Source organism: Grammomys surdaster, unplaced genomic scaffold (assembly GCF_004785775.1).
Source record: "Grammomys surdaster isolate TR1022 unplaced genomic scaffold, NIH_TR_1.0 219, whole genome shotgun sequence".
NCBI lineage: Eukaryota > Metazoa > Chordata > Mammalia > Rodentia > Muridae > Grammomys > Grammomys surdaster.
The window spans coordinates 1175879-1202245 of NW_021604664.1; the positions used below are offsets into that span (position 1 = coordinate 1175879).

General features: G+C 45.8%; 1 protein-coding gene across 1 annotated transcript in view; it reads right to left on the bottom strand.

Annotated features, from left to right (window-relative positions):
* The window catches only part of Pax8 (paired box 8), a 59610-nt gene that overhangs the window by 6921 nt on the left and 26322 nt on the right, over nucleotides 1-26367 (bottom strand). The window contains exons 3-10 of the mRNA XM_028772857.1: nucleotides 18235-18400; nucleotides 16584-16781; nucleotides 15327-15415; nucleotides 14821-14946; nucleotides 14385-14560; nucleotides 9982-10102; nucleotides 9290-9496; nucleotides 2540-2641 (exon numbers count right to left, since the gene is read on the bottom strand). Coding sequence (XP_028628690.1) covers nucleotides 2540-2641; nucleotides 9290-9496; nucleotides 9982-10102; nucleotides 14385-14560; nucleotides 14821-14946; nucleotides 15327-15415; nucleotides 16584-16781; nucleotides 18235-18400 — 1185 coding nt within the window. The remainder of the gene's footprint in view (nucleotides 1-2539; nucleotides 2642-9289; nucleotides 9497-9981; nucleotides 10103-14384; nucleotides 14561-14820; nucleotides 14947-15326; nucleotides 15416-16583; nucleotides 16782-18234; nucleotides 18401-26367) is intronic.

Below are 26367 nucleotides of genomic sequence, written 5' to 3' on the forward strand. Positions count from 1 at the left end.
CATGGATGGATGGATGGATGGATGATGGATGGATGGATGCATGGATGCATGGATGGATGGATGATGGATGGATGGATGCATGGATGGATGGATGCATGGATGGATGGATGGATGGATGGATGGATGATGGATGGATGGATGGATGATAGAAAGATGCATAGAATGATATATGTGTATATGTAAGGATGAATAAGATGAATAAGAATAAGCAGATGGGAAGATAAAAAGGAAGATAGCAGGATGGAAAGAGAAAACAGAAACCTAGAAGAAAGCATGAATAGATGTCAGGATGAATCTAACTATCTAATATGCTGCTTCTGATTTATAACTGATATGAAAGCCATTAACTGTTTGTAGGGCCAGGCCATCGCTTGCATCTTTATTTATGGTATGGTGGATAACAGTGGGGAGAAATGCAAAGAGGCACATTTGTAAAATCTGTAAATTTGTGTTTGAAAACCTTAGTCACTAGTTTCATGCCTGAGCACACCATTTGGCTCTTGTAAACCTTGATTTCCTAGCTAGAAAACTTGGGTTCTACCAGCCTCCAAGATGTATTATAAGGACTAAAGAGAAATAAAGCTATGCATATAAAAGCCCAGGTATTCAGAAACTATAACAAATTACCATTTAGTCCTTTAAAAACTGGACTGAGGAATGCAGCTGGCATGCCTTATTTGAAGCCCTTATTGTGTGCCTTACATGTATGCAGTAGGTGCTTAATGAGTGAACTGACTTTAATGGAAAGAATCCCCTTTCAGTCAACTGAGACATGGGTGGTGGTAAGAGGTGGATGTGATGTTATTTTTCCACAAAAGGCATTCCTTCAGAAGCCACTTGCACAAGAGTACTCTCAAGAACCAGGTGACTCATTTTAATGGCATTGCAATTCCTGAAACTAATGTGTACACAGCTTACCGGAAGCCCATCCACAGTTATGGTAAGACCCTTCCCTTTTGCAATCCACTTGCAATCGATGTGGTGGGTGTTGTGGATGAATGTGTGTACACGATGTGTGCTATTGTGTGAGAGAGTCCTTCTTCTCAGCACCCACTCTAAGTGAGGTCTTCCTGGGTACCACCCTTCCCCTGCCTTCCACCTACGTTCTAGGTCACACTCCGGCCTCAGGAACCCCTTGCCCTGAGCCTGCCCCCAAGAATCATTCATAATTAAGAGAGAAGTTGTCATCGAGCCTTGTGTTGCTTCCTCCTCTAAGCAGGCAGCAGGGAAGGTGGAGAGCTTGGAAAAGGGAGGTGGGGAGCAGACTGGAGCCTAGGATTTTGATTGAGAGACCCCATTATCCACACTCAAAAAAATAACCGAATCTTTTCCTTTTTTATCTTGACCAATCTCATTTCACGCTCCACAAGAGGGAGGCAGGGAGGGAGAGAGGGAGTCCAGGCCAGGAGGGAGAGAGGAGTCAGTATTCTGTATTTTCAACGCTGCATTAAGCACATCACCACGGTAACCGGGCAGCAACAAGTGCCAGCTCAGCAGGTTCCCAGGGAGCAAAGCCTCCTCTCCTTGCTCCCTCCCCTCTCTCTGCCTAAGAGAACACGGCCCACCTGCCTGTGCACAGGGTGCCCAGAGTGGGTGGGTGGCTGGCAAAGATTAACCCATGCCAGGGGGAAGCAGGTTTGGTGGAATGGGGCCCAGTCTTTAGGGTCAGGGCCAGGAAGGTTGGCATTAGGGGGTCACACATGACCTGAGTTCAGAGCCCTTCCCAAAAGCTTCAGGCCCTTTAGCCTCTCTGGGCAGTGGAAATGGTTCCATTGTAACAACCCACTCATCCTGGAGCTTTCTGACACGGCTTCTAAAGACTGGCATTTTCCCAAAGAAACTCTCATTTCTCTACCCATTTGTCCAGACCCTGACATCCTGGGACATCAGTAGATCATGATTGGCAGACAGACATCAAATGGGCTGTAAAGGACATTCCAAATGAGTGTGAAGAAGGACTGTTCATACTCTGTGGTATCCACAGGGGAGTCAGAAGCTGAGCCCCACTCACTGCTGAGTGTGGAACGCAAAGGAAGATGTATTTCTTCTTCTTCATCATCATCACCCATCATTCACCATCATCATCATGTCCATTATCACCATCATCATCATGTCCATTATCACCATCATCACCTCATCATAATTATCATCATCATTCAAATTCAGATTTTACTGAAGAGGTAAACTGAAATTCATCTGATTTGATTTAAACTCCAAGAGACCAGGGCTTAGGTTCATGCTTATCTCAGTGTTGACTGTACACTCTTCCACTTTAATGCAGTGAAGATGAAACAATAGGGGTGCTTGGATGTGAGCACAGGTCTGTCTGTGTGGAAGGTCTGGGAAGCAGAATGCTAAGCTAAGAGGAGTCAAGGAACCAAGACGGTGTTGGTGGGTCTCTTCTAGGTGTGCCCACCCTTCAGTGTCCTCTGGGATGCCTAGAGTGGGACGCAGCCTGTCTCTCGTCACCTGTTGTCTCTCTACTCCTCCAATGCTTCCTTCTCTTTTGCAATGCTTATGCCCAGCCCTCAAGCCTTACCTGCCACCATGCCTGCGATAGCAGAAGAGGCATAGCTACCCTGTCCACTGGTGGGGATGTGGGGTGGATATCCAGGCAGCGTGGGCCCCACCATCTCTCGCCCTGGTAAAAGACACGGAAGAGTCATTGGTTGGTGTACAGGTGGCTCCCGTTCTCACCACCCTACCCTCCTGAGGCTCAGCACGACTCTCCTCAGCCATGGCCGTTCTCCAGACCTCCTTCCTCTTCTCTCCCATTTCCTCTGGAGGGTAGAGGCTCGCCAACAAGGGCTCTGGCAACTGCAGTTGTTCCCCATTCTCTAGTAGCCTTATTTTCACACATATTGTTTATTGTTCCACAAAAATGTCAAGATACTGGGTGCCAGGGGCGGCATCTTCTTGGTCTTTGTCTCCCTGGCCAGCATAGTGAACTAAATAAATACATAAGAGGCCACATATCACTTCCACCCAGCTTTCAAAAGAATGGAGAAACCAGGCCTTGTGAAATAAAGGCAGATGAACAGTCCATCACTGTCCTTTGGGGACATGTGGCAGACATTGCTAATCAACCACAGAGGAAGTTCCCCCTGGTTGGCCTGGACTTCCAGGTGTATATAATTAATCAGAATAGCAAAAGACATGAAGCATGTTGACTATTCCTGACATAAAAGAAAACATCACTGAGCAATTGCTAACATTTACACAGGGTCATACATGGCATTTGTATCAAATATACTTCTTTAAAAATCCATTTCAGTATGTTTCATCCCAGATTTATCTCTGCTTACCTGTGATTTGTGTCATGCCTACATCCTAGTGACACTAAGGCATTCCTGTGGAACCCCATCTCATTGGATCTGTTCTTCCTTCACATCAAGGAGTAAAAACTCTCTTTTTGGGGGACCCCACCTGACCTGCTAATGCTCTCCCCATCCACCCCTGCCCAACAACCAGAAGCACTGTTTGCCTCCTCATTACCCTGTTCTCTGGGTTCAGACCAGAATCTACGTATCCTAGTTTTCCGAGGTCCGTCCATGTGATGTCCACTGACCCAGAATGTTTACTAACAATGGCCATTCGACTCTTAAAATGCTCCAATGTGAGTAACGAATTATTTGGGCAAACTAGTTCTTAGTGACACGTATAGAATTCCATTAACATTATTGGCTGGTAAAGTGTGCGTTGTGTAGCTATCCTGTGCATTGCAGGGTATTGAGCATAATCCCTGGCCACTACCCAACAGACTTCAGTACAAGTTTCTACCCAGTATGACAACCCAAAGTATCTCCAGACATTGCTGTATGTCCCAGTGTGAAGGAAGCAGGGGATAAAATCACTGCTGGTAGAAAAGCCACTGTGTTAAATAATAGGCATTTAGCCCAAATGCTTTCTGTCACCTTTCTGGGGTTGCCTGGGAGCCTCTGTCAACAAACTCACCAGACATATCTTCTGTGTCACAGATTGTCCCTTCTTCCCCATGCCCTCCTAGATCCTTCATACCTAAACCTCCTGAAGAAGTACCTAGTTAACATATGGGAAGGAACACACCATGAAACCCTATGGATTGTCAGCCCCACAGTGACTTATTCTTCCTTACCCATGAGAACAATTTTTCATTCAAGAAGTACTTTTGAGGTTCTAAGATCAAGCACTTGGAGACTTAGAGGAGAGAGGGAGTAGAAAGAGTGAGAGTGAGAGAGCTTAATGGATCTTATACTAAGACAGGCTTTAGGGCCAATCCTGCAAACAACACCTGCACATTAAAGTTTGTGCTTTTCCCCAGAGAGAACGGGCTAGGAATCAGAGGGCTACAGGTACCCACCCTACATTTTTGGCTCTCTGTCTGCCCTTAGACCAGCCAGTCTGGTCCTAAGCCTGTTACTTTACATTCACAGGGACAGGGGAGGTGTGGCCTTAGATACACTGGTCCTACAACTCTGAGATTATCAGCATAATTCACCCTGTTGCCCCATGGTACGCATGGACACTGATTCATACAATGGACACATTCTAGAAATGTATCAATAAAGTTCTTACAAAAGAAATCATCCTGACAGAAATAAGCTATTAGTATTCATTATTTAAAATAGCTTTAGGATTTTTAGACACCTGAACACCTGTCTCAAATTGATCTTTGTTGAGTATCTAGCTCTGGTTGGTCCTGGACTAAACAGGCAGTCTTTAGCATAAGGGCATCAGGAGAACAAAGGAAGGGAGGAGATGCTGGTTCCAAAAAAGGCTGTGGAAGGGATTTAACATATTTAGAATGAGAAGTAAACAGAAAATTTACCCAAAATAGCCTTGAGTTTTGCGTAAAAGGGTCAGCAATGTGATCACTACTGTCCCCTTTGGTCCTCCCTGTGTGAAGCACCTGGCCAAGCTGAAGACAGTGGGTGGGAAGAAGGATTGGGGTCTGTGAAGTGGGGGGAACAGGGTGCCGGGCAGCTGGGAGGGGGAACAGGGTACCAGGCAGCTGGCTATCATGGTAGAAAGAGATGGGAGAGGGTGGCTGACCCAGGCTTCATGCTTTTGCCTTTCTTCTTTCTTACTTATTAGGGGAAGGGAGGAAGAGACAGAGGGAGGGAAGAAGGAAGAGACAGAGGGAGGGAGGAAGGGAGGGAGGAGAAGGAAGAAAGGGAGAGAGAAAGACGAGCTAGAGAGAGGGATGAGCAAGGGAGAGAAAAGAGAGTGGGAGAGAAAAGGGGGTGGAAAGGAAGAGAGTTTAAAACTGAAACTGAATACTACATCCATATAAGACTATAAACAGATTTCTTAATTTCTCCAAACTCAACTCTTCCTGTCTGCCACACAAGGACAGAATGCAGAGGAGGCCTGGAACTTAGGTCACCTTACTTCCTGGCTGGTGAGTTTTCTTAGCATACTGTGTGAGGCAGGGTCCATGTCGCCCATGGATCACAATTAGTTTTGCTCTCTGGCCATCTATTTGCTGATGCCAGTATGTTGTTCCACGAGCTATGGTCCCATGCCCCATGCTCCCTGCCCTCCTAGTCACTTCCTGTCACCTGAACCTATAGCTTCTTCATGTAGGCTGTCTACTGCCCAGAGTTCCTGGGCACATACGTCAGGTCACAGTTTAACCCATGATCTCTCTCTGTAGTGCCTCACCCCATGAACAATAATAGCTCTTGTAAAAGAATTCTCTGGTCTCTGTCCCTCTATTCAAAAATGTTAATCTTCATTTCTCTTCAGCTACCTAATTTTCTCTCAGCAAAAAACACTTCTGAATCGATGGCCCAAACAGAGCCCTAAAGACTTCCCCTAAGACCTGGTCCTCCTGAAAAGACAAAAAAAAAAAAATTTCCAGGACACCACCCTATCTAAACTGTACCTTCATAGACTGTCTTAACAGCTCCACAAAGCTCTCTTTCATTTATCAAAAACTCATGAATTTACCTTTATATCTTATATATATGGGAAATTTGTCTGTATGTGTACCCTCACATCATAAGATGGAATCAGATCCCATAGGACTGGTTATAGAGAGTTGTGAGCCACAATGTGGGCACTAGGAATTGAACTCAGGACCTCTAGAAGAGCACCCTGTGCTTTTAATTGCCGAGCCCTCCTTCCAGCCCCTCTGCTTTAATTTCTTAAGGAACATGATTTTGTAGTATGGGAATGTAGCTCAGTAGCAGACCACTTGTGTAGTTTGGACTTAATGCCAGCATTGGAAAAAAAAAATCTTTCAGAGTCAAGAACCTTAAACCATGACAGTATGATGGCGCATGTCTTTAATCCCAGCACTTGGGAAGCCGGGACAAGCAGATCTCTATGAGTTCCAGGCCAGCGTGGTCTATAGTGAGTTCCAGGCCAACCTGAACTACATAATAAGATTCTGTCTCAAAACCAAAAACAAACAACAACAAAAAAGAATCTTGAACAATCTAGGAAACAAGGACAGACACTGCTAGCATGAGCCGGTCCCCTCTGGTCAGACACCCTTGAACCCACTCTCTTTCAACGCTTCTTCAACTTCTCCCTACTGTCTAACTCTGTCTCTCCTCACTCCAGGAGACTTTCAACAAGAACCTCTTTTAAAAGTGTAGACACAGGCATCAGTAGGTTGTCTGGCTACAAAGTGGGCTTCCCTAGGAAAATCCTGGGGCTCTAGAACTCTTGGTAAATATTCTAATTAGAGGCAGGGAGCAGGTACAGAAAGCCATTAGCTAGAGGAAGGAATCCAGAGGGTGGGGGAGATTTGAGACTTGAAATCATTTCACCTCTTTGATGTCTGCCCTCTGTGTAACCCCTTTTCAATGCCTTATCTTGTTCTGATAGCAAGGAGAATTTATGGTAAGCCAGAAATCTCTTTGGCAAGACTAAATATATTTTGTACAGAAGGATGGAGGAGGATCCTGGGCTCCTTGATGATAAAAGGCTAACGGCAGCCTTCCCATCAGCAGAGCTGTAGTCAGCCTTACAATAGCAAGGACAAGCGGGTCCTTGATGTCACTGTCATGGCCAGTGGTTGGAATCCACAGGGTGTGTGTGTGTGTGTGTGTGTGTGTGTGTGTGCATGTATCGGTGTTCTAAAGGGGACTAGCAGAACTGTAGGTGAATCTCATTATTTCCCAAGTCCTAACGTTGCCCTTTTCTTGGCTGAAAAAAACAAACAAACAAACAAAAAAAAAACCTGGTACTCAGAGGCAGTCATCCTGGAGATGACACTCACATAATCTCAGGGAGAAAGTCTGTGGAGCAGGTAAAAGTTTCAGCAGGTGACAGGGTTTTCTTAGGCAAAGTCGAACAGAGGAGGGAAGACTGAGACGGGCTAATTTCAGAAGGAGGTCTCCTGACTCTTCCTGGTGTCCTCTCTTCCTGCAGCATGTCGCAGGAGCCACTGCTCTCTACTTCCTTCTCTACCTCCCCAGCTTACCTCATTCCCCAGTGGACAGGCCACAGTTCCCAGGCTCTTAAGCTCATTCCATTTCTAGAATTCCTCTACCCAACCATGCTGTCTCAACCCCATGAGGGCCCAGCCGAGTGATGAGTGTTCAGGTCCCAGCTCAGCCAGGCCTTAGGTGGAAGTCTCCGAGGACGTGTGCACCGATCCTTAAGCATTGATACATCTGCCTTCGCCTTAAGCTCAAGACCTGGGCTTGGCTCTCCAAACTATAGTCTTAACTTGCTTCTTGTTCTTGGATACATGGACCCCTGGATCCCACAAGCCTGGTCACCCTGCGCTCTTCTTAGGGCCTTTAGCTGCTTCTCAGCCTCCCGTTCTCAAGAGACAGACAAGTGTGCCCTGCATGCTCCCACAGCAGACACAAGTCATCTCCTTCCCTCTCCACTCTCCATCCCATAGTCTCTGGCTGACATCACTCTGCTCACAGCTTTGTGAACTTTAATCACTTTGCTCAAAACAAATGACCCGTCTCTGCTGACTTCACCCTCTTGAAATTTCAAACTCTAAATGAACCCTTCTTTCCTTTCTTCAGACCCTTAGCCCTCCTCTCTGCCCTCACATTGCCCATCTCCATGACAAGGTTGCACGGATCCCCAGAAAAGGGAAAATACCAGTTGTCAGACAGACAGAAAATCCTGCCTCTTATAAGAAAGCATGCCGGGGTGTATGTCACAGGGCCTTTAGAGTGGGTGGCAGAGTCACACTGCTGAGTTTCTCAAGCCTATGGGTCTCTGGAGCCACTGCTCCAGCTTCAGCGGGAGCCACCCTGCCGCTCTGATTGAGAGACACCTGGCATGCTTGTCTAGAATATTGGAAAACAGCTGCTCCAGATGGCTTAGACTGTCCAGCCTAGGTTCTCTCTGTGCCGAGTCTCCCTGTGTCTCTCTGCTTTAATCTCTCAAGGTGATAGGGCCAGGGATCAGGAGACAGGGAGGCATGCTCTCTGTCACTTACTGTCCATATACAATGGGGACAGCTCTCTCACACGGGAGACTTGCTCAAATGAAAACTAATAACTTCCCTTCTTGGTTCTGGGACACCCCCTCCCCCACCCCAGGATCCCTGTGTTAATAATCAGTCAGATATCTGAAGACTTTGAAGTGTCTCTGCCTGTGCCCTAACCAAACCTTGACTCTTTTAGACATCACTCGAGTCCTGACTGGTTTGGGATAAAGTTCTACTTGGAAGCCGCGGTGGGGATTAGATACACGGAAGGTCAGCCCTTGCTCTGTTCTGGAGGCTATACTTAGGCGCGCCTCCCCTTGGGCTGTTTCCTTCTCAGGATACAAGAGATTTGCTCGAGATGTCCCTAACCTCCTTCAGGCTTTAAGCCTCACAACAAGCACTGCACCACCTCCGGCTGTGAAGCTGTGCAGTCACCAAGGTTAAAGCAAGGAGAGATGCCCCATGCCCTTTAACTGGGTTGCCGCTCTCTTGGGCGTAAAGATAGATAGCCACAGATGGTGACTCAAAATTCCTTTCCAGGAAGTGGGTTCAGAAATTGGCTCAAGAGCCCTTTCTCCACATTTTATCTTTGTTTCTTTTTGAACCTATACAAAAGGTTCAGACTTTACAGTACCTGGCTCTCTGTATGGGTCCCTATTCTCCCACAGGCTTTTGGAGTGAGGTATCCCACTTGTTGGCACCTTCCAAGTGGCTATTTCTGACTCCTGACTTCTCCCATAGGAGAGAACCATGTGCTTGATAAATTGGGAGAACAGGGTGATGATGGGCTAGTTTAGCCTAAAGATGAGATTAGTCTCAGACCAGAGGACTTTGAGATGGCCTCGAGGACCTCCCTCCCACCCCACGACACCTAGAGAGCCCGGGACCTCCCAGTCGTACCTGAGAGGAGGGCCTGGCCCGTGAACTGCCCGTACACGGAGGCAGCATGGGGAAAGGCATTGAAGGGTGGGACCGAGGCACCTGCTGGGCCCCCAGAGCCGACTTGTTGCAGATCCAAAAAGGCGGAGCTAGATAAAGAGGAAGGGGTGGAGCTAGAACTGGAGAGCTCTGGGGTTTCCTGCTTTATGGCGAAGGGTGAATGAGGATCTGCCGGAGGGAGGGAGACAACAAGGAGAGAGGGGTGTGAGATGATGAGGTGGGAACATGCACAAACCAAGCCATGAGATGGGGCGAGGGTATGGGGAGAGGCAGGCCTGGCTGCTGGAGGAGGAGTCTAGGATGAAGAGCTATGGCTACAGAGGTTCTTGGATGGAATGAGGTGGAGAAGCTGCAGGCTCTACCTCCCTGATGTGCCTTCTGCCAGCGGAGATGGATTAGAGACTGAAGTTTATGTGTGCTCAGCCTCTCCTCGTTAGAAGGATTGGGGAGATCCAGGGAGGCCAAAGAGTGAAGGCATCACCCCTTTGCTCCACTTTTGAGGCCCAGTCAGCAGAGCCCACTCCTCCTTTCTAGGCCAGTACCCCCAAACACCTTCCTCCTGCCAGCCAGACGCCTCTGCCTTCCTCTGCCCCAAGCCCATGCTGACGCTCACAGTAGAGTCCAGATGGTTCAGGAGCCTCTGGCCATCCTACCTGCCACCACAGGGTAGGTCTGGTGAGTCGAGAGGTTTCGTCCCAGAGGTGTATTGGAAGGTGTCAGGGTGGCCTTTCCATCATCCAGGGTACTGTTGAGTAAGGGCAGTGGGTACAGCCCCTGAAGAACAAAGAGAAGTCAGCAGGGATAGAGCAAGCCTGGCTTCCTACTGACTCCCCTGTCTGTCTTTGCAGTGGGTGATGCTAGTCTTCCTAGGAAAAGCTCCCTGGCTCATTGTACCTTCCTCTTGCTTTCTCTTAGTTCAGCATGGCATGGTTTCCCATTCAAAGCCCCAGAATTTCCCCAGGACCTGGCTTAGGGCTCCCTCTTCCAAGTTCCAGAATTCAAGGCCCACTGTTGCCCAAGAAGTCCAGGTATGTGATAGACTGGCTATCAGAGGACCATGTCCTGGCAGGGTCCCGGTCTCCTTCCTAGTTCTTCACATGAGCTGAGATTGATTGCAGGAGAGGCTGCTCAGTCTTTCACTCTACTAATATTTGATTTCTCCCACTTAGGAAATGCAGTGCAGAGCTGAAGGAAGCCACCCCGTCTTCTGTGAGGTGATGCAAGGATGCAGGCTCTGATGCCCCTACATTGAGTACAGTGATCACATCTTACACTTGCAGAGAGCTCAGGATCCGGCTGTGCTGCTGTTATCCTTATTGAATAACACAGTGATACAACCCTGTAAGACTATGTCAGGTTTACATGACCCATGCTAATAGAAACATTGAGTTTCACCTTGAAAGATATAAATTCCTTTAGTTTCAAATAATTCTATTAAGCACTTGGGGTTATGTTCAGTACTAACAGTCATTCCAGCTCCTACTGGTGTTCCCTGGTAAGAGCATGGTTATGGCCTAAGGCATTCCTTGAGACAGTAATTTGTTAGACTATAGGCATGAATTAGTATAGCCTCCCCTCCCCTCGGTTCTCTGATGTCCTTCCCAAGGAAATATAGCACACATGCACTCCCCACACACAGGCTGTGCATTTCACAAAGTACTATGTGAACTGCTGTACAAGACTAGAAGCAGGGGCTGATCCACGGTTACATAACAGCGCCACTGAAGACAATTGTTTTCAGTAATTTCCATTGAGCTCAGCTCTCCAAGGAGTCACAATGGAGTCACAATGCTTTCTGGTTGCATGCAGGGCACTTTTGGAAGCTGCAGTCAATTCTGGAGGCCACCAGGGCACCATCAGCACATAGCAGCAATTACTGACTAAATGACACTCTGGTTCCATTCTTCCAAGGGGGCCACTTAGGGTAGAGTGGAGTTGCTCAGAGCTAGACTCTAGTAAAATTGAACAAATACCTAATTTCTAGAAAATGTAAGAAAAGTTTGAAATGCCTTGTGAATGTGTTGATTTGACAGCAAAATACATACTAAAAATCAAGCTTCTGTTCCAAACCCAGCCCAAAGAAAAAGTTAGAGAACCAGGTGGTGTTGTGTTCAGTGTCTCAAACATGACTGGATTTTTTTTCTGGGTTAAATGTGAATTGGGGATAGAAAAGCACAATGATTCAGAATTGAAGTCACTTAGGGTTTTGAATCTACAACAATCTGCAGGAAGCTGTGATTTATTTGAGCTCTCGGAGTCTTGATTTTTTTTTCCTACCTTTAAGAATAGAAGAAGTCCTAGAACCTACCACACAGGACTGATTAAATATTAACTGTGATTTTAAATAACTAGTTGCTTGGCACAGGGTCTTCAGCAAGCACAGATGTTCAGCTGCAAGTGATCATAAGTGCACTGCTACTATGGGAAGAGTCAGCAACTGCCATACTCTTGGTCTGTCTTCATAACATTCTCTCTCAGTTGATCCACATGGTGGTAGGTTTAAAATACAGAGGAAGGGTACACAGATTTCTAACATTGCCTGGGGGTGACGCTGCAATGAGAAATGAGGTCACTCTCACCCTTGGTGATTTTCCATGCTAAGACCATGTATTAATATCTATCTTATCTTGCCTCCCAGAGACACCAAGCCTTTTGTGCCTGGATGGGAGGGCATGTTCCTTTGCGGTGGCATAATCAGACAGTAAGCAGAAGAGCAAGGTTCAGGCTAGGGTTCTCTGCTGCTCACAACCCATCCTGATGATTGTATGTGGGAAGGAAGGAATAGGTGGGGGACAAGCTACTCCTCCAGGCTGAGGGTTAGGGAAGCTTAATGATTTTCAAATACTCTGGCTTCATTTAATCTTTATATAAGAATGTCCTGGGCCACTCCTTTAATCACAGCACTGGGAGGCAGAGGCAGATGGATCTCTGTGAGTTCTAGGCCAGCCAGGTCTACAAAGTGACTTTCAAGGCAACTAAGGCTACACACAGAAACCATGTCTGAACCCCAACCCCCCAAAAAAATCCATGTAATCACCATGTCAAAAATAGACAAGGGTGGAACGACCTGTATGAATGAAACTAGGGTTGGCAAGCCATAAACTCTGCAACATCTGTTTCCAAGTCCTCCCGTGCTCCAGGCTCTGAATTATCCTCATACAAATTGAAAATGTAAGCTGTGTGGCCCCCAAGTCTCCTGTAGTTCTGAAGTCTCTCATCCTAAGATCCTCCTTGCATATCCTCCAGCAGGGCACAGGGGCTCTCTCTAATCAAAGTCCTTTGGAGGACTTATGGATGAAGCCAGTAAACGGCTGGCTCTGGGACCCAGCAGATGCCCAGGATCTCCTCAGTAGGAATTCATTGTTCTCTAAGGATAGCTAGTATACGCATATTGCATTTTGCACACTTACCACCATAGAATAAGCTTCCTGCAGGCTCAACCCTTGCCTTCCGGAGCCATGCTCTATCAGAAGTGTGCCCAGGCCCTCTCCCTGGGTCTGCTAATAGCCAACTTTGTCTGCACCATTCACAGCTGTCATAGCCAAAGCTGATAAAAATCACTGACGCATATTGCCTACCCAGCTGTGGAGGTTGGCACAGGGCCAGCAGCCCAGCCATTTGCTGGCAGTGTTTCAACTGCTTGTTAGCATCATCATCATTGTCTTTCTCAGGACTTCAAGATGTACCTATAGGCTTGCCTCAAGCCAAGAGCAGGGATAGGCCAGCCATACCCCAAAGAGTTTCCTGGGCTGTTGACTAGATAGGATGAAAAAGGCAGACATTGAAACCATTGACAGATAATAGTAAATGTCTCTTAGTGGTTGTCAGGATTTTAGGATATTGGTTGACCTCAGTATGGGAATGTTCGTATCTCTATCTGCTTTTTACAGAAGCCATTCTGTTATAACGTATTTCGCCTTTCCTAAGATCTGGAGAGGAAATCTTCCTGTAGGTGGTTGTATCTTATCATTCTTGGTTTCTCAAACCGATTCATTGGTTCAGATATTTAATATACTTTCGTTGGATAGTTATTAAAATACTGGACTCAGGATATTCCTCAAAGGGAGAGGGCTTGTCTAGTGTGTGCGAAGCCCTTGGTTTGATCTCCATCACCACAAAAAGTAATAATAATTATTAATAATAAGGTAATAGGTAATAATAGGAAAAGATTCTAGAGATGGGGGGTCTCAAGAGGGCACCCTGCCCTAAGTCTGCCGCCTTGACCCGCCCTCCCCTAGATTATTAGGAAACACTGTGAGAAGTCAATAGAAATCATGTGTGAGACAGGAAGGATAACAGAGTCCCAAGGGGTAAATCATAGGTGAAGGGCGGGGACAAATTCATGGAGAAGGTGACTGATCTGAGTCACAGCCAGCTGGTATTTTTCCAGGCACAGTAGAGAGAAGAAAGGCCTTCTACAAGGAGGGCACATGATGTACAGGGGCAGAGAGGTGTGAATGAGGCTGGTGTACCTGAGCACATGAGTCACACAGAATCCTAGATTATGCAAAGGAAGGGCTAGGAGTGGTGTTGAGGTCATCATGAAAAGGGTGTGAGCTTTGACTTCGATTGTAAGCCAATTCTCTTGTTGGAAAAGCCACTGAAGGCAAAAGGATGGCTCTGAAAGCAAAGCAAGACTAGGCTCAAAGTTCAGACTTGGGTTGTGAGAAGAAGGCGCTATCTAGGCATCGGGTGAGTAAGGCGTACACACAGCTGGACACTGCATCAAGTATGTGTGTAACAGCTAGCAAAATTAAATTGAAGGTTTTAACCTCTGTAAACATGGCAAACTGTTCAATATTAGAAAATCACAATAATCCCAACTATGATTTCCATTTTATACACCAAGTATTATATCTTTGAGCCTATCAAATTTCTGTTTATCTATTTTTGAAAACTGATTAAACAAAGACTGGTTATCAAAAGCAAAAAAAAAAAAAAAAAAGTATGTGCTCGCAGCCCATGGGAGCAATTTGAAGTTGTTATGATGGCTAGAGGACATGCTTTGCTCTGGAGCTTGCCTACCCTGCCTATCTCCTGCACCCCAGCTTCTTACCTGCTCGCCTTTGGTGTGGCTGGGGGAGGCATAGGCCTCCGGATAATGCTGCCGCTCAAATGGGCACTCAAGTGGCTCGAGATGGTGCTGGCTGAAGGTGTCCGTACGAAGGTGCTTTCGAGGACCACTGCTGCTGCTCTGTGAGTCGATACTCAGCCGACAGCTGTCCTGGTCACCTAGTTCCCCCAGGCAGAAAGAAAGCTTTCAGGAGACTCCTCTACCAAGCCACCAGGCCAAAATGCTACAAAGCAGAGGAGCAGATGGGCTGAAGAGGTTGGGACAGGTCAAGCTAAGGGTAAGGACCATACTCCTTAAAAAGGAGTCTCAGAGCCCTACTAAACCAGGGCCATGGAAAGAAAGGTTTGTCTTCCTATCAAAGCGTGAGCAAAGTGCTCTCCTGTATCTCATGCCACCCACAGGTCCCCTGAGCACTCACTATCATCCATCTTTCTCTTGTTGTCACCGCCAGGCTGAGCAATTCCTAGGAGCCCGTTGATAGAGTAGGTGGAGCCCAAGGAATCCGACTGGGGTGACTCTGGGGGTGTTACAGCTGAGCTGGGGACTGCAAAGGAATAAGGACAGGGTCAGAAATAGAAGTGATACTCCATATAGCCGCTACCATCACTACGGATGCAAAGCAGCATGCCATGCCGTGGACAGAGGCCCTGGAGAGCTACAGCCTTTCAAGGGCCTGCTGGTGGGAAACTTCCTAGAATGACATTTGTCTGACATGCATCCATTTCACCATGTTCCTGTGAGTATCCCATGAGCATTGAAATAAACTTTGCCTCGGGGTAATAACTCAGTCCATGTACAGGCATATGAGCATTCATATGCTATTGTATGGCTGTGGCTGTATGTGGCTGTGTCTATGTCTGTATAGCTGTGTAGATTGGGTCTACATTCAAAGGTACGGTGACAGTCAAATCCCTAAACACTCACTCAGTGTGTGTCCTGGGCTCAGAGACTTGGTGGCCACGCAGCTGTCCATAGGGAGGTTGAATGGCTGCTGCACTTTGGTCCGAATGATTCTGTGAGGAAGCAGAAGGGCCGTTAGAGAAAGAGGATGAAACAAGAGCTGTGGTTGTCCCGGGTCCACTCACCTTCATGACAGCCCACTTAGAGGTTTTAAATCTGTCTTCAACTCACTGAGTTCACAAATAACTGGTCTCACTTCATTTCTCATACCTGTTTCCTCATGTCCCGCGTCATGACTAAAAACACGTCTGTTTCAAGCCACAAATACAGCTGCAGCTTAACAAGGATCTGTAGATTTAATCTTGCAGAAGACTCCAGGATTGATTCTGTTTTGTATCTCACTGTTCACATTTGAATATGTGCCACCCACCTCAGTGGCCCTTCCTGAACCCCACATATTCTAACTGATTCTGCCCTTTTCAGCCAGAGGGAGTTTTTCCAAATACAAATCAGCTTCCTGCCTAAAATACTGTAATGGCTGCCTGCTGCAGGCACCAAAGGCAGGAATAAGTTCCAGTGCCCACCGGCTTCTTGGGGGTAGTTTCTTCTGGCATCTTCTAGTCAGTGTACTTCAGGCCTTTCTTGTCTCTCAGATGACTCTCTTTAATCTCCATGCATACGTAGGCTCTCATTAACCACAGGGCCTTTATATGCTGTGTCAGAGTCCTCTGGTATCCCTGTTTATCTAGTTAATTCCTAATCGCTGCTTCTTACTTAATGAAAAGCTTTCATGATTTCCCTAAAACAAGTCACCATAGCAAGGCCAGTTTTGCCCTGTCTTTGTGGGTATTCTGTGTGTGTGTTACCACTAGACTGTGAACTCTTCAAGGACAGGGATTCTGTGTCCTGGGAACTAATACAGAATAAGTGATTGAATGATGTGTGAACGAATGAGTGAGCAAATGTCTGGTGAAAAGGTAGTGAGCAAAAGTGAAAATGTGACCAAGTAATCAATGAGGGCCAGGAAAGGATCAAGGAACTCCCTCACAGCATGAAAGAGGATGTGGAAGCTCTACATAGTGTGGGGACAGAGGGAGGTGGTCACAGCAGGAGCAAGAGAAGGCTGGAAGGGGTGGCATGGGCCAGGGCGATGAGCGATTCTTCAAAGTAAAGCCTCATCCAAATAACAATACTCCAACCAGGCCAGGCCCTTAGTGTCTCTTACAGGAATCTTCTAGAACCCTAGAACCCAGGGGGGTTCCAGAAACTGCTGTCTCTCACCTGTTGATGGAGCTGACACTGGGCACAGTGTCATTGTCACAAACGCCTTCTGCCAGGAGCCGGTCCCGGATCTCCCAAGCAAACATGGTAGGGTTCTGCCGCTTATAGTCTCCTATCTTCTCCACCACCTTGGGGGTGGCCACCTTGGGCTTGGAGCCCCCTATCACTCCAGGCCGGATGCTGCCAGTCTCGTAGTACCTACTCCAATAGAGAACCCCCCCAAAATTACCCAATAAGCAGGTGAGGCTTTTAAACATGGACCTGACTAGAGCCTCTGTCCCCTCTGAGTCTCCAGAGGAGAGGTGTGAAACTGAGACATGCCCCTCCCCCAGCTCCTGCTCAGCCTAACACGGGATTTCTCTCCAACAGTTCACTTATTTGGGTAGATTTATGCTGTTTCCAAAGCAAAACCCCTCTGCAAAGGCTTCTCCGCAGGCCTCCTCTCCGCATTTGCATCAGAAAGCACACAAAGATCGCCCTTTTAAGAAGGATCGCCCTTTTAAGAAAGGGCGTTTCAGCCTGGATACTGGAGAGTCTCAGGCCTGCAGGGCTGTTTCCCTCACCCACCTTCTCTTCGCCCTGACCGCTGTCCTTTGTTCTCCTGGCCTAATTCAGGAAAGCCAGCTGCTGTCTTCCTTGGGTCACCTTCACCTTGTCCAAATTTGAGCCGTCTCCTTCACCCTTTGCTCTCTGGTTTCCTACCAAGCTCCCCGGTTCAAGTTAAAGTTGCTTCTGAAGTCCACTTAGAATCCTTGACCTGAGTCAACCCCTAAACATGAGCCCCTCCTTCAGAGCTTGTCCACCCCACAACTAGCTGCCCGACAGGTGAGTAGCTTAATCAAGACTCTGGTATCTTCTACCAATGACTAAAACAAAGCCGGGGTCTTTAAAAAGGCCTTTGTTTTTGCCATCCAAAACTCCTCTCTGGGACGCTACAATCATCTGAACAATACTCTTTCCTTCGCCCTTAGGAAAAGACCACTTTCCCTCTAACAGTTTCAGGCAGAGAGCCAGGGCTCTCCTGGCTCTTTACAGCCCAGCCCCTTAATTTCTCTTGAACCTACCTATGGGTCTGTGTGGTGGGTTGAGGAGTAAGGTGGACAGGACATAGGACTCCGGAATTCCCAAACTCTCTACTTAAATAATATTTCTGATGGATATGTCAGAGGCTTTGTACTCCTTGCCCTTCTGAACCTGCGCTCTGCAGTTCTCAGCTCTGACTGAGTGAGAAAATAAGCATCACTTCAGTGATGTGGAGGCCAATGATAATACATAAATTTCAGTCCACTCCCTTCTATTGGTCTGTGCTGGAGCCTAGATCCTGACCTTCTGATTGATTGTTTAGAGTTTCCTGGCACAGCCAGGGCTGTGAACCACCACACTGAGTCTTACAGATCGATGGTTGTCTGTCCTCCATGTTTCTGAGTTTCGTGCTTTCTGGTCATCTTACAAGAGCCACAGGCCTAGTCGAGAGGCTGACTCAGTAGGGCTATGGATTTCATCAAACATTTTCATTGCTTCTTGTAACAGATATTCTGAAAGTGTTGGCTTGAAAAACACAATCAGATGGTACATGTGCCTGCAGCTATGAGGTTGACCACAGAAGACAAGCCTTGCAGGGAAGGTGGTGTGTGGTGAATTTCGTGCTTACCTGCCAAGGATCTTGCTTACACAGCCATGGCTGACACGGAGCTGGCGAGAAATATCACAGGGCCTCACACCCTGGTGGGCCAAGTCCACAATTCGTTGACGGACAACTTCCGGCAGAGGCCTGCCATTCACAAAGGCCCCTCCTAGCTGATTCAACCCTCCATGACCTAAAAAGACAGTATTGTCAGAGACAAGAGTCAGAACCTGGAGATAAATGTCAAGTGAGAATTAGCCTTGGGTATGAGTAGGTGTGAGAGCATGGTTGGGCACTCCATGATCGAGCCCTTCAGTGGCCCCTCTGCTGGCACCCCATCATACTCAGAAACACACACCCCAGGGAGGCTGGCACACGTGGCATGAACTGCTCAGCCCATCTGTCAACTTAGCATTTGAAAGAAGCACGTGGCTATCTGAGAGCCCTTTAGAGCTCTCCATCCCATTCAGGAGCCCAGCCCTTTCCGTGTCATCAATGCCCTCCTTTCCCATTCCCCTCCATTTGCAGACATGTGGGAGTAGAAAAGTCAGGATTTTCTTAAGCTGATACTGAACTGACTGACGCAGAAGAAAATATCTCCCTTTCCCCTGGACTTCCTTTTCTCTTCATTGCCATGAAAGTAGAGGATAAGATGGGTGGTCTTTACGTTTGTCTTGCCCTTCTTTAAGCACAGAACCGTATTTTATAACACATACAACCAAGGAAGCAAAGGAGAGATGCTCTGGTCGAGGTCGGTCAAATGGACTGAGCCCTGTCTGTGGTTATCTTGCCTAAGCAACTCCAAGTTCTTGACTCTTTTTGACAGATTAGAGAACTAAAAACCCAGGCTGAGCAAGGAGACATCCCATGAGTTTTGTACCACTGTGTCAGGCATCGAGGCAGAATGGTACAGTGTACTGCAAGCCAAGCCTTAGCTGTTTCCCTGACTCGACCCTCTGGACTGATTCTGTACTTCATTCTGACCATACATATCTACTCAGACCCATACCTGTTGAGTGCTAGAATGTGTCAGGTGCTTTCCCAGGTTCTGAAGCCCCAAGGTGAATAAAGCCACCTGCATACTTGCACTCACCTCACAGGGCTTATCACAGTAAGAGCCTAAGCCAGCTAATTAGCATCCCTCATGATCTTTTCTGGAATCTCATGCTTAGAGAGGTAATTATTGAATCAGTAGACCTGTCCCTGGTCAGAGAAGCACAGAAGAGTTCTTTTAAAAGTGCAAGCTGAGACTCAAGGCAAAGAAGTGCTAGGTGAGAGAAAGGGGTCCTGTGTGAGCCATGGAAATATTACATGCAAAGGTTTTGAGGTTAAGAGGGTAGCTGTCTCTTAGATTTGCACTGCTTGCAACTGCTTTTCAATTAATGGTGGGTAAATTTCAGGGCTGAGATATACAATTTCCAAAGAGAAGACCATAAAAAGCATTTATTTCCATGGCTTCACTCAAATGACTCAGCTTATGTGAAGAGCAGCCAGGATCCAAACAATGGTTAGGGATCCAGTCATTGCTGCTTCTTTGTGGGCCCCTGATTGATGGCTGGAGATGATCCTGTGTCTGCAACCTTATGATGACAGTGTCATTGCCTAGGCATGACTAGCATCCAAGAACTGAATCTGGTGATCTAGCTTAGGGTGGAGAACTATAAGAACTCTTGGTGTTGATGGGGAGCAGAATGATCTGAGCACAAATACTTAGGACCATCTTGAAGCTTACTGAATAGCAGCCAGTATTGTATAGGGGGTGGGAGTCATAGAGAACCAGCCACTAAGAAGGGAAAGTTGATACCAGGCCAGTGTGACCAGTTAACAATATTTATGGGCAAGGGTGGGAAGCGCCTTTGCTGGGCACACTGTGCCCATTATCACCCACTGACTTAGCACATTCAGAACTACTGCCCAATTTCTCCTCAGGGGCCCAAGATGTCTTCAACAGAACAGATAATTTTCCTTAAAATAAACAAACAAACAAGATCATAAGCCTCTGTCCTGGGCAATAAGTTAGGAGGAAAAGCCCACTGGCTATGCACCAAGGGTGAGGAACAGGATGGTCCATCTTCCAGGACAGCTTCTGCCTGTCCTGTTCTAGACCACCTGTCCTGATAAATGCTTTTCCATGAGTTAGATGATGTCTCAGGGACTTTCAGTCTGGCACAGGTGCTGAACAATGTGGCTCTTACTTGTTCTTGAACTCATTCCTCTGACCCCTCACTGTCCATGCTGTCCTTTGTGGAAAAATTAGCTCCCACTTTCTCATTGTTGCCTTTTGACTCTTTGGGATCTAGACTCTGAACACCAGGGCACATACGACAGCTATCCAAATGTACAAGACTTTAGGCAGACCTACTTTGTCTCTATTTTCCAGAACCTTTGCTGCATGGAGTATAGATATTTGTGCTGGGATCTTATCTGGAAGTCAGATTGTGTGTGTGTGTGTGTGTGTGTGTGTGTGTGTGTGTGTGTGTGTGTTATTATAGAGGTGGCACAAATTGAACATTTTGCCTGAAAACAAAATAAAACAAAAAAGCACAATCTACTCATGTGATTCTCCTAGAGACAGTACAAACTAGGATCCTAAATTATCCTAAGGGCTGACTCAGAATCTTAGAAACCCACATGCTTAGAACCCTACTGAAGCTTACTACATACACAAAAGACAGTCACAATTCTGGACCCTGAACTGTGACTTCTCTAAGGCATTATTTTATTAGGAAGAGTTTGGGTCATATTTCTGCATAGATTCTATGTGTTTTAGCTGTGTCATTTGAGTAGATTTAGTTTTTTCTAACTATAGGCATGACATGGAGGTTAACAGAATTCTTCATTGTACCTGCTACTCACAATAGAAACAGCAATGTTGAGATGAAAGTGGGGAAGCATCTCAGCAGCTGAAAGTCTTGATATAAAGGTTTTCATAACAGCAATAAAGTGGTTGATTATAACATAATGAAGTGGTAACTGACTCGGCCCTAAGACCGAGGTTGGAGTTCTCAAACTGTGCCACACACACACACACACACACACACACACACACACACAAGGTGTTGGGGTTGGTGGATAGAGAGGAAGAGGAGGATCTGTGAAGAGTTGGAGGTATGATTAAAATCTGTTGTAGGAAATTCTCAAAGAATTAACAAAAGCTTTTAAATACGTGTTTTGAAGAAGTGTCTAGGTTGTATGAATACTGAGACTTTGGAACTACCGTTTTAGCCTAGGTGTTGAGCAATGGTTGACAAATGGACAAGATGATATTCTTTCTTTCTCCAATTGTTTTTCAAGAATTATAATTAGTATGTATAGTTAATGACTTTCATTTTAATTCCACACATATTAACAAAACACTAATAGTGACTCAAGTACAAAGCCATGGGTATGTAACCTGGAACAGGAAATGAATGTTAAAGCCCTTTTCAGGAGATACAGCCAGATTAATTGAAAATCTTCGTGTTAAAGTAGATGTCCCTTGGAGAAACACGCAGGTAGTCAGAAATCGAAGGAATATCTGGAATGAATGAATGAATGAATGAGTAAAGTAGCCATAGGAAGTTAAAAAATTCCTTGCATAAAGTCTTGACCAAGTTAAATGTTATTTACTGTCTCTATAGATCATTCATGAAAGAAAGATTGGGAAGGGTCAGCTGGCTGCATATGAGGGTGGCCTCTATGGGCTGAACTGAGTTCTGTGATGGAAGGGCTTTTGTGTTTTCTGTGTCCGGTGTGGGGGAGTGGACTTCTCTAGGTGAGTCACCACCAAATGCCCAGAGGTGGGTGCAGGCTTCCTCCCTGCCCACCGTTTCCATGCTGCTTTGTACTTTATGGGCAGGTGGGCCTTAAGGCCGGAAGCCACTGATCAGTAGGAGCTCCATGGTTGGTCCAGAGGTAGGGTTGAGGAAAGTATAAAGCAGGAAGAGGTTTGAAGCTTCATAAGCAAAGGGCTTTTCCGCGTCTAGAGAGCTGTGGGTGGGGAGAGGTGGCAATGTAGGAGGAAGCCTGGCCGGATATAAGGAAGTTCTTGAGTATGTATCTTCAGATGGGGAAACTCAAGTTTTACAAGGCAGGGAGTACTTAGAGTGAGTTAAATTAATTTACAGGTCTGTAAAGCTTTAGGTGATGTTTTCTGTCTAGAAGCATCCTTTGGGTCCGCTGTGGAAGACCCAAAGATATTGTTTGGTAATTTCTTCTTCACTCAGAAGGCTCTAAGAAGTAAGGATGGAAGAATAAAACAGAGACATCACTTAAAACTCTCATCACACAAACCCTTAAGACAGAAGCATACCTTTCCTGCTCCCCCACAATCTTCTGTACCATTATCATTTCACTGACTTTAACCAACAACATTATCTATTTGGTTTCTTTATGGATTCCTCAAGGGGAGAGGCCAAATCTTAGCAGCCGACCCAGAGTCCCTATTGTGTGACCCTCACATCCCACTCCACAGTACTTTTTTTTTCTTTTCTCATCTTCTCGATTCCTTAAAGCTCAGCCCCAAATAACAATAGCTCAGTGTTCTGTGCTGTGCTGTAAAAACAAAAACAAAAATGACTTCTACTATCTGTGGATTTTTGTTTTTGCTCCCAGAGTGGGCAACCCTTGGCAAGGCCTAGTAAGAGGTGCAGTGACTGCCTTGGGGTACCCTTCAGATCCTGCTATCTACCCCACTTCTGTGAGGAATAAGCCTTGCTGATGCTAACTTGTCTCAGATGTTCTCCCTTCCCCAGGACACTGGCTTTCAGTTCTGCAATGGCCACAACCTCGCAACCTTTCCCTCTTGACTTTATACGTTTATGAAATAAAAAAACCAAGGACTTTGTCTCAAACTGTGCCTTTAAAAAGTGTTCTGTGAATGTCCCAAGTCAGTAGAGCAGATCACTTCAATCTGTGAGGGTAAGTGCACATCAAATCCTGAGCTGTCCTGCTGGAGAGCTGTACTATGGATCCACGCTGTCCTCCCCTGCCTCTCTTTATGACCTTTGGTGTCTTTGTGCCTACCACTTGTATAAGGGAAGCTAGAGAAGAGGCTGTGTCTAAGTAAGACAACTGTTTACCTTTCTCATTCATCGCTCATAGACTGCTCATCTTTTGAATGTTCTTGAAACTAACTCTATCATTTATTGTCCTATTTTGAAAATCAATTTTTACCCCTCACTTTCTACTAGGCCCATACTCAGGGTATAAACTGAAATGAGATTCATCTATGCTCTTTCTCTAGCCCCTACCTGAAAATTCTTTCCACCGTGAAACTCTTTTCTTCCTATTGCTTTCAATCCATATGCCTTAAGAAGTAATCCTGTTTGTGTTCCCTGTATCTCCCATTTCCTCCCTTCCCATTCAGGGGTCAGCATGTGCTCAAATGCTTGGTGATGTATAGGTAGAGGGAGCCATATTCTCTCTCTTGACAAGGTTTCCGTGATTATCTCCTGCTTCCTACTATGACAGCCTAGGCTTTCATTTCTCTCTACTGGGGCACTTCTCCATTTTCTGGTGCATTGTGTCTATCTCTTCATATTCTCTCTCTCTCTCTCTCTCTCTCTCTCTCTCTCTCTGTGTGTGTGTGTGTGTGTGTGTGTGTATGTGTGTGTCTGTCTGTCTGTCTCTCTCTCTCTGTCTCTCTCTCTGTCTCTCTCTGTCTCTCTCTGTCTCTCTCTCTCCCCCCCCCCCCAGTGCTGTTCTTCCTCACCATACCTCTATTGGGCAGTCCATTCTTACAGTTTCACTGACTTCCTATCTTTTATAGCCTTATGAGTAAGAGGAATCTCCCTTCCCCTTGTAGATTCAATGTCCTATAGGAAGTCTCTTAAATAATAAATAATACCCCCCAAGCTGTCTTTGCTGATGACAGCAGCCCTGTGAATTCATAGAGAATGCCCCTTCAGCTTCATCACAGACCATTTTCTACCACATTCTCCTTCATGACTCTTCTGCTACTGTTGGCATGCACACTGCCTTTGGGCCTTTGCACATGTTGTTTCCTCCACTTGGAACTTTTGTCATCCTCTTGGTCTAATTTGCTTCTGTTCACCCTGTGCATTAGCATGGACCACGGGCCTTAAGGAACTTTGCTTTTATTTACAGACTAGGTTGAGCCTCTGTTTAGATGTTTTCCTAACATTTTTTTACATTTATTACATAGTGTTCATCAAAATTCAGCATCAAGTATGGCTGTTTCTCTGTTTGAAAATGAGGAGAAAGTTTTCATAGTCAGGAGAAAATAAGAATGAGAAAAAGGGTGTCTGCGGTGATTTGAATCTCTGCATAATTATATAAATGAAAAGTGACTTTTGTCTGTTATCAGATTGAAGCACATGTGAGGTCAAAACTATTTGTTTCATCTTTGGTTAACTTATGTAACACATTATATAAATATGCCCCATATGAATTAGCCAACCTCTTCTAGGATCTTCCATTTTCCTACGTAGAATATTCAGCAGGCCATATATCACTTTTATCTCTAAATATTTATACCAATATCTTCTGGCTGTCTTCAGCATTTAAAACAACCCATGTATTCTACGTTTTCTTTTGTACTATGACATGCCAAACACGATAGCAGGAGTGAGTACATAAAACTGAGCTTTATCTTCCTGGAGCGTTTATTCCAGTGATAACCTAGGAGAAGTTACACATTTGGCGAATCAACTCTCAAATGAATGTTTAATACTTAAGATCTTTACAAGGAGATAATGGATGTAGAATTAAAGATAATGATGGGGGAGTCAGAGAAATGGGATCGTTTCCAGAAGAACAAGGGGAAATCCCCACAGGCGACATAGAATTCCCACAGGTAGGAGTGGTACCCTGACTTCATTGAGCTCCCTCCAATCTTCCCCATGTAACTTTTTGTTTTGCAGCTAGAAATCCGTACATCCAAACCCATGTCTGAATGGATCACTCCCATGTTTAAGAATGTTTAAAGAAAAGGCATGACATCCTTTTGTTCATGGTAAGTCCAAGCATCTAAATTTAGCAGACAAGACACACCATGACCTTTCTTTTCTCTCTTGACTCATTTCCCACCCTCTGTGCCTTAGAATTAATACTTTAGTAAATATATGGCTTACAAGTTTTGTCACAGTACCTAAGTCCTGCCCTGGCTCCTTATCCATGCCTGGAGTACCATTACTTTATTTTCATTTCATTTATCTCTTAAGAGTTAGCCTCTTACAGGAAGTCCTCCAAGTTTTTATTTTCTTGCCTGCTCCTCCTGGTTCTTTCTCCTAAAGAAGTTGAGGCCCAAGCTCTACTACCACATTTAGCAGACTCTAAGTCTGCAAGACCCAGCTCTTGAGTATGTCATGCTGCATAACTGTCCCTTGAGGGGTTGTTGCTGTCGTCATTATTTACTGAAACCCTAGCATTCACAGTGGTGCTCGGTACACTGTTGTACTAAATCGTGCTTACTTAATTCATTATTGGAAGGAAAGAAGGGATGCAAATGGAAGGAGGGAAAAGAAAAAGTGAGGAAAGGCAGGAAGGACAAAGACAAGGAGGGAGAAAAGCAGGCCCGAGGAGATCAAGAGGAAACTTCATATGCCTTCAAGAGAATTCTGTTTCCCACAGATTCTTAGATGTAAGTATTTGAAGAAGGGGATCCACATTCAACAGCCCAGGAAGAGAGAGGTTTTCATTGCTGCTACGGACGCACAGAATGGATGCAGTGGCCTTTCTGCTAGTGATTACCCTCGCCTCAGACGATAACATTAAGCAGATGAGCCCTCCTGGGCTTCATACCTTTGTAAGGAGCCAGTTTTATGGATGACTATGGCCCCATGTTTTGAGGAACTTAAGGAGAAAGAAGTGCTATTTTATTGTTACAGCTTGATGAGGAAATCATCATCGGTGTGAGCGATAAAATCGGTGTGGGAAGCCTTTTACTTCTAACTCTGGTCACAAAGGTTTCATGAAAAATGTTGGGGTGACTACACAGCTCTGGCCTTTGGAGGTTTGAAGTTCTGTTAGGGAAAAGACCTGTAAGTCCTAGCTCAAGCCAGGGAGACAGGATTAGTAGTAGAAGTTGGCTTTCCTGAGAGTTCAGATACCTGCTTGAGGAGAAATGTTTGACCCATGACTGTGTGGGCAGTGCCACTGTATGTCTTTCATAATTCAGTCAGAAAAAAAAGAAAGAAAGAAAGAAAGAAAGAAAGAAAG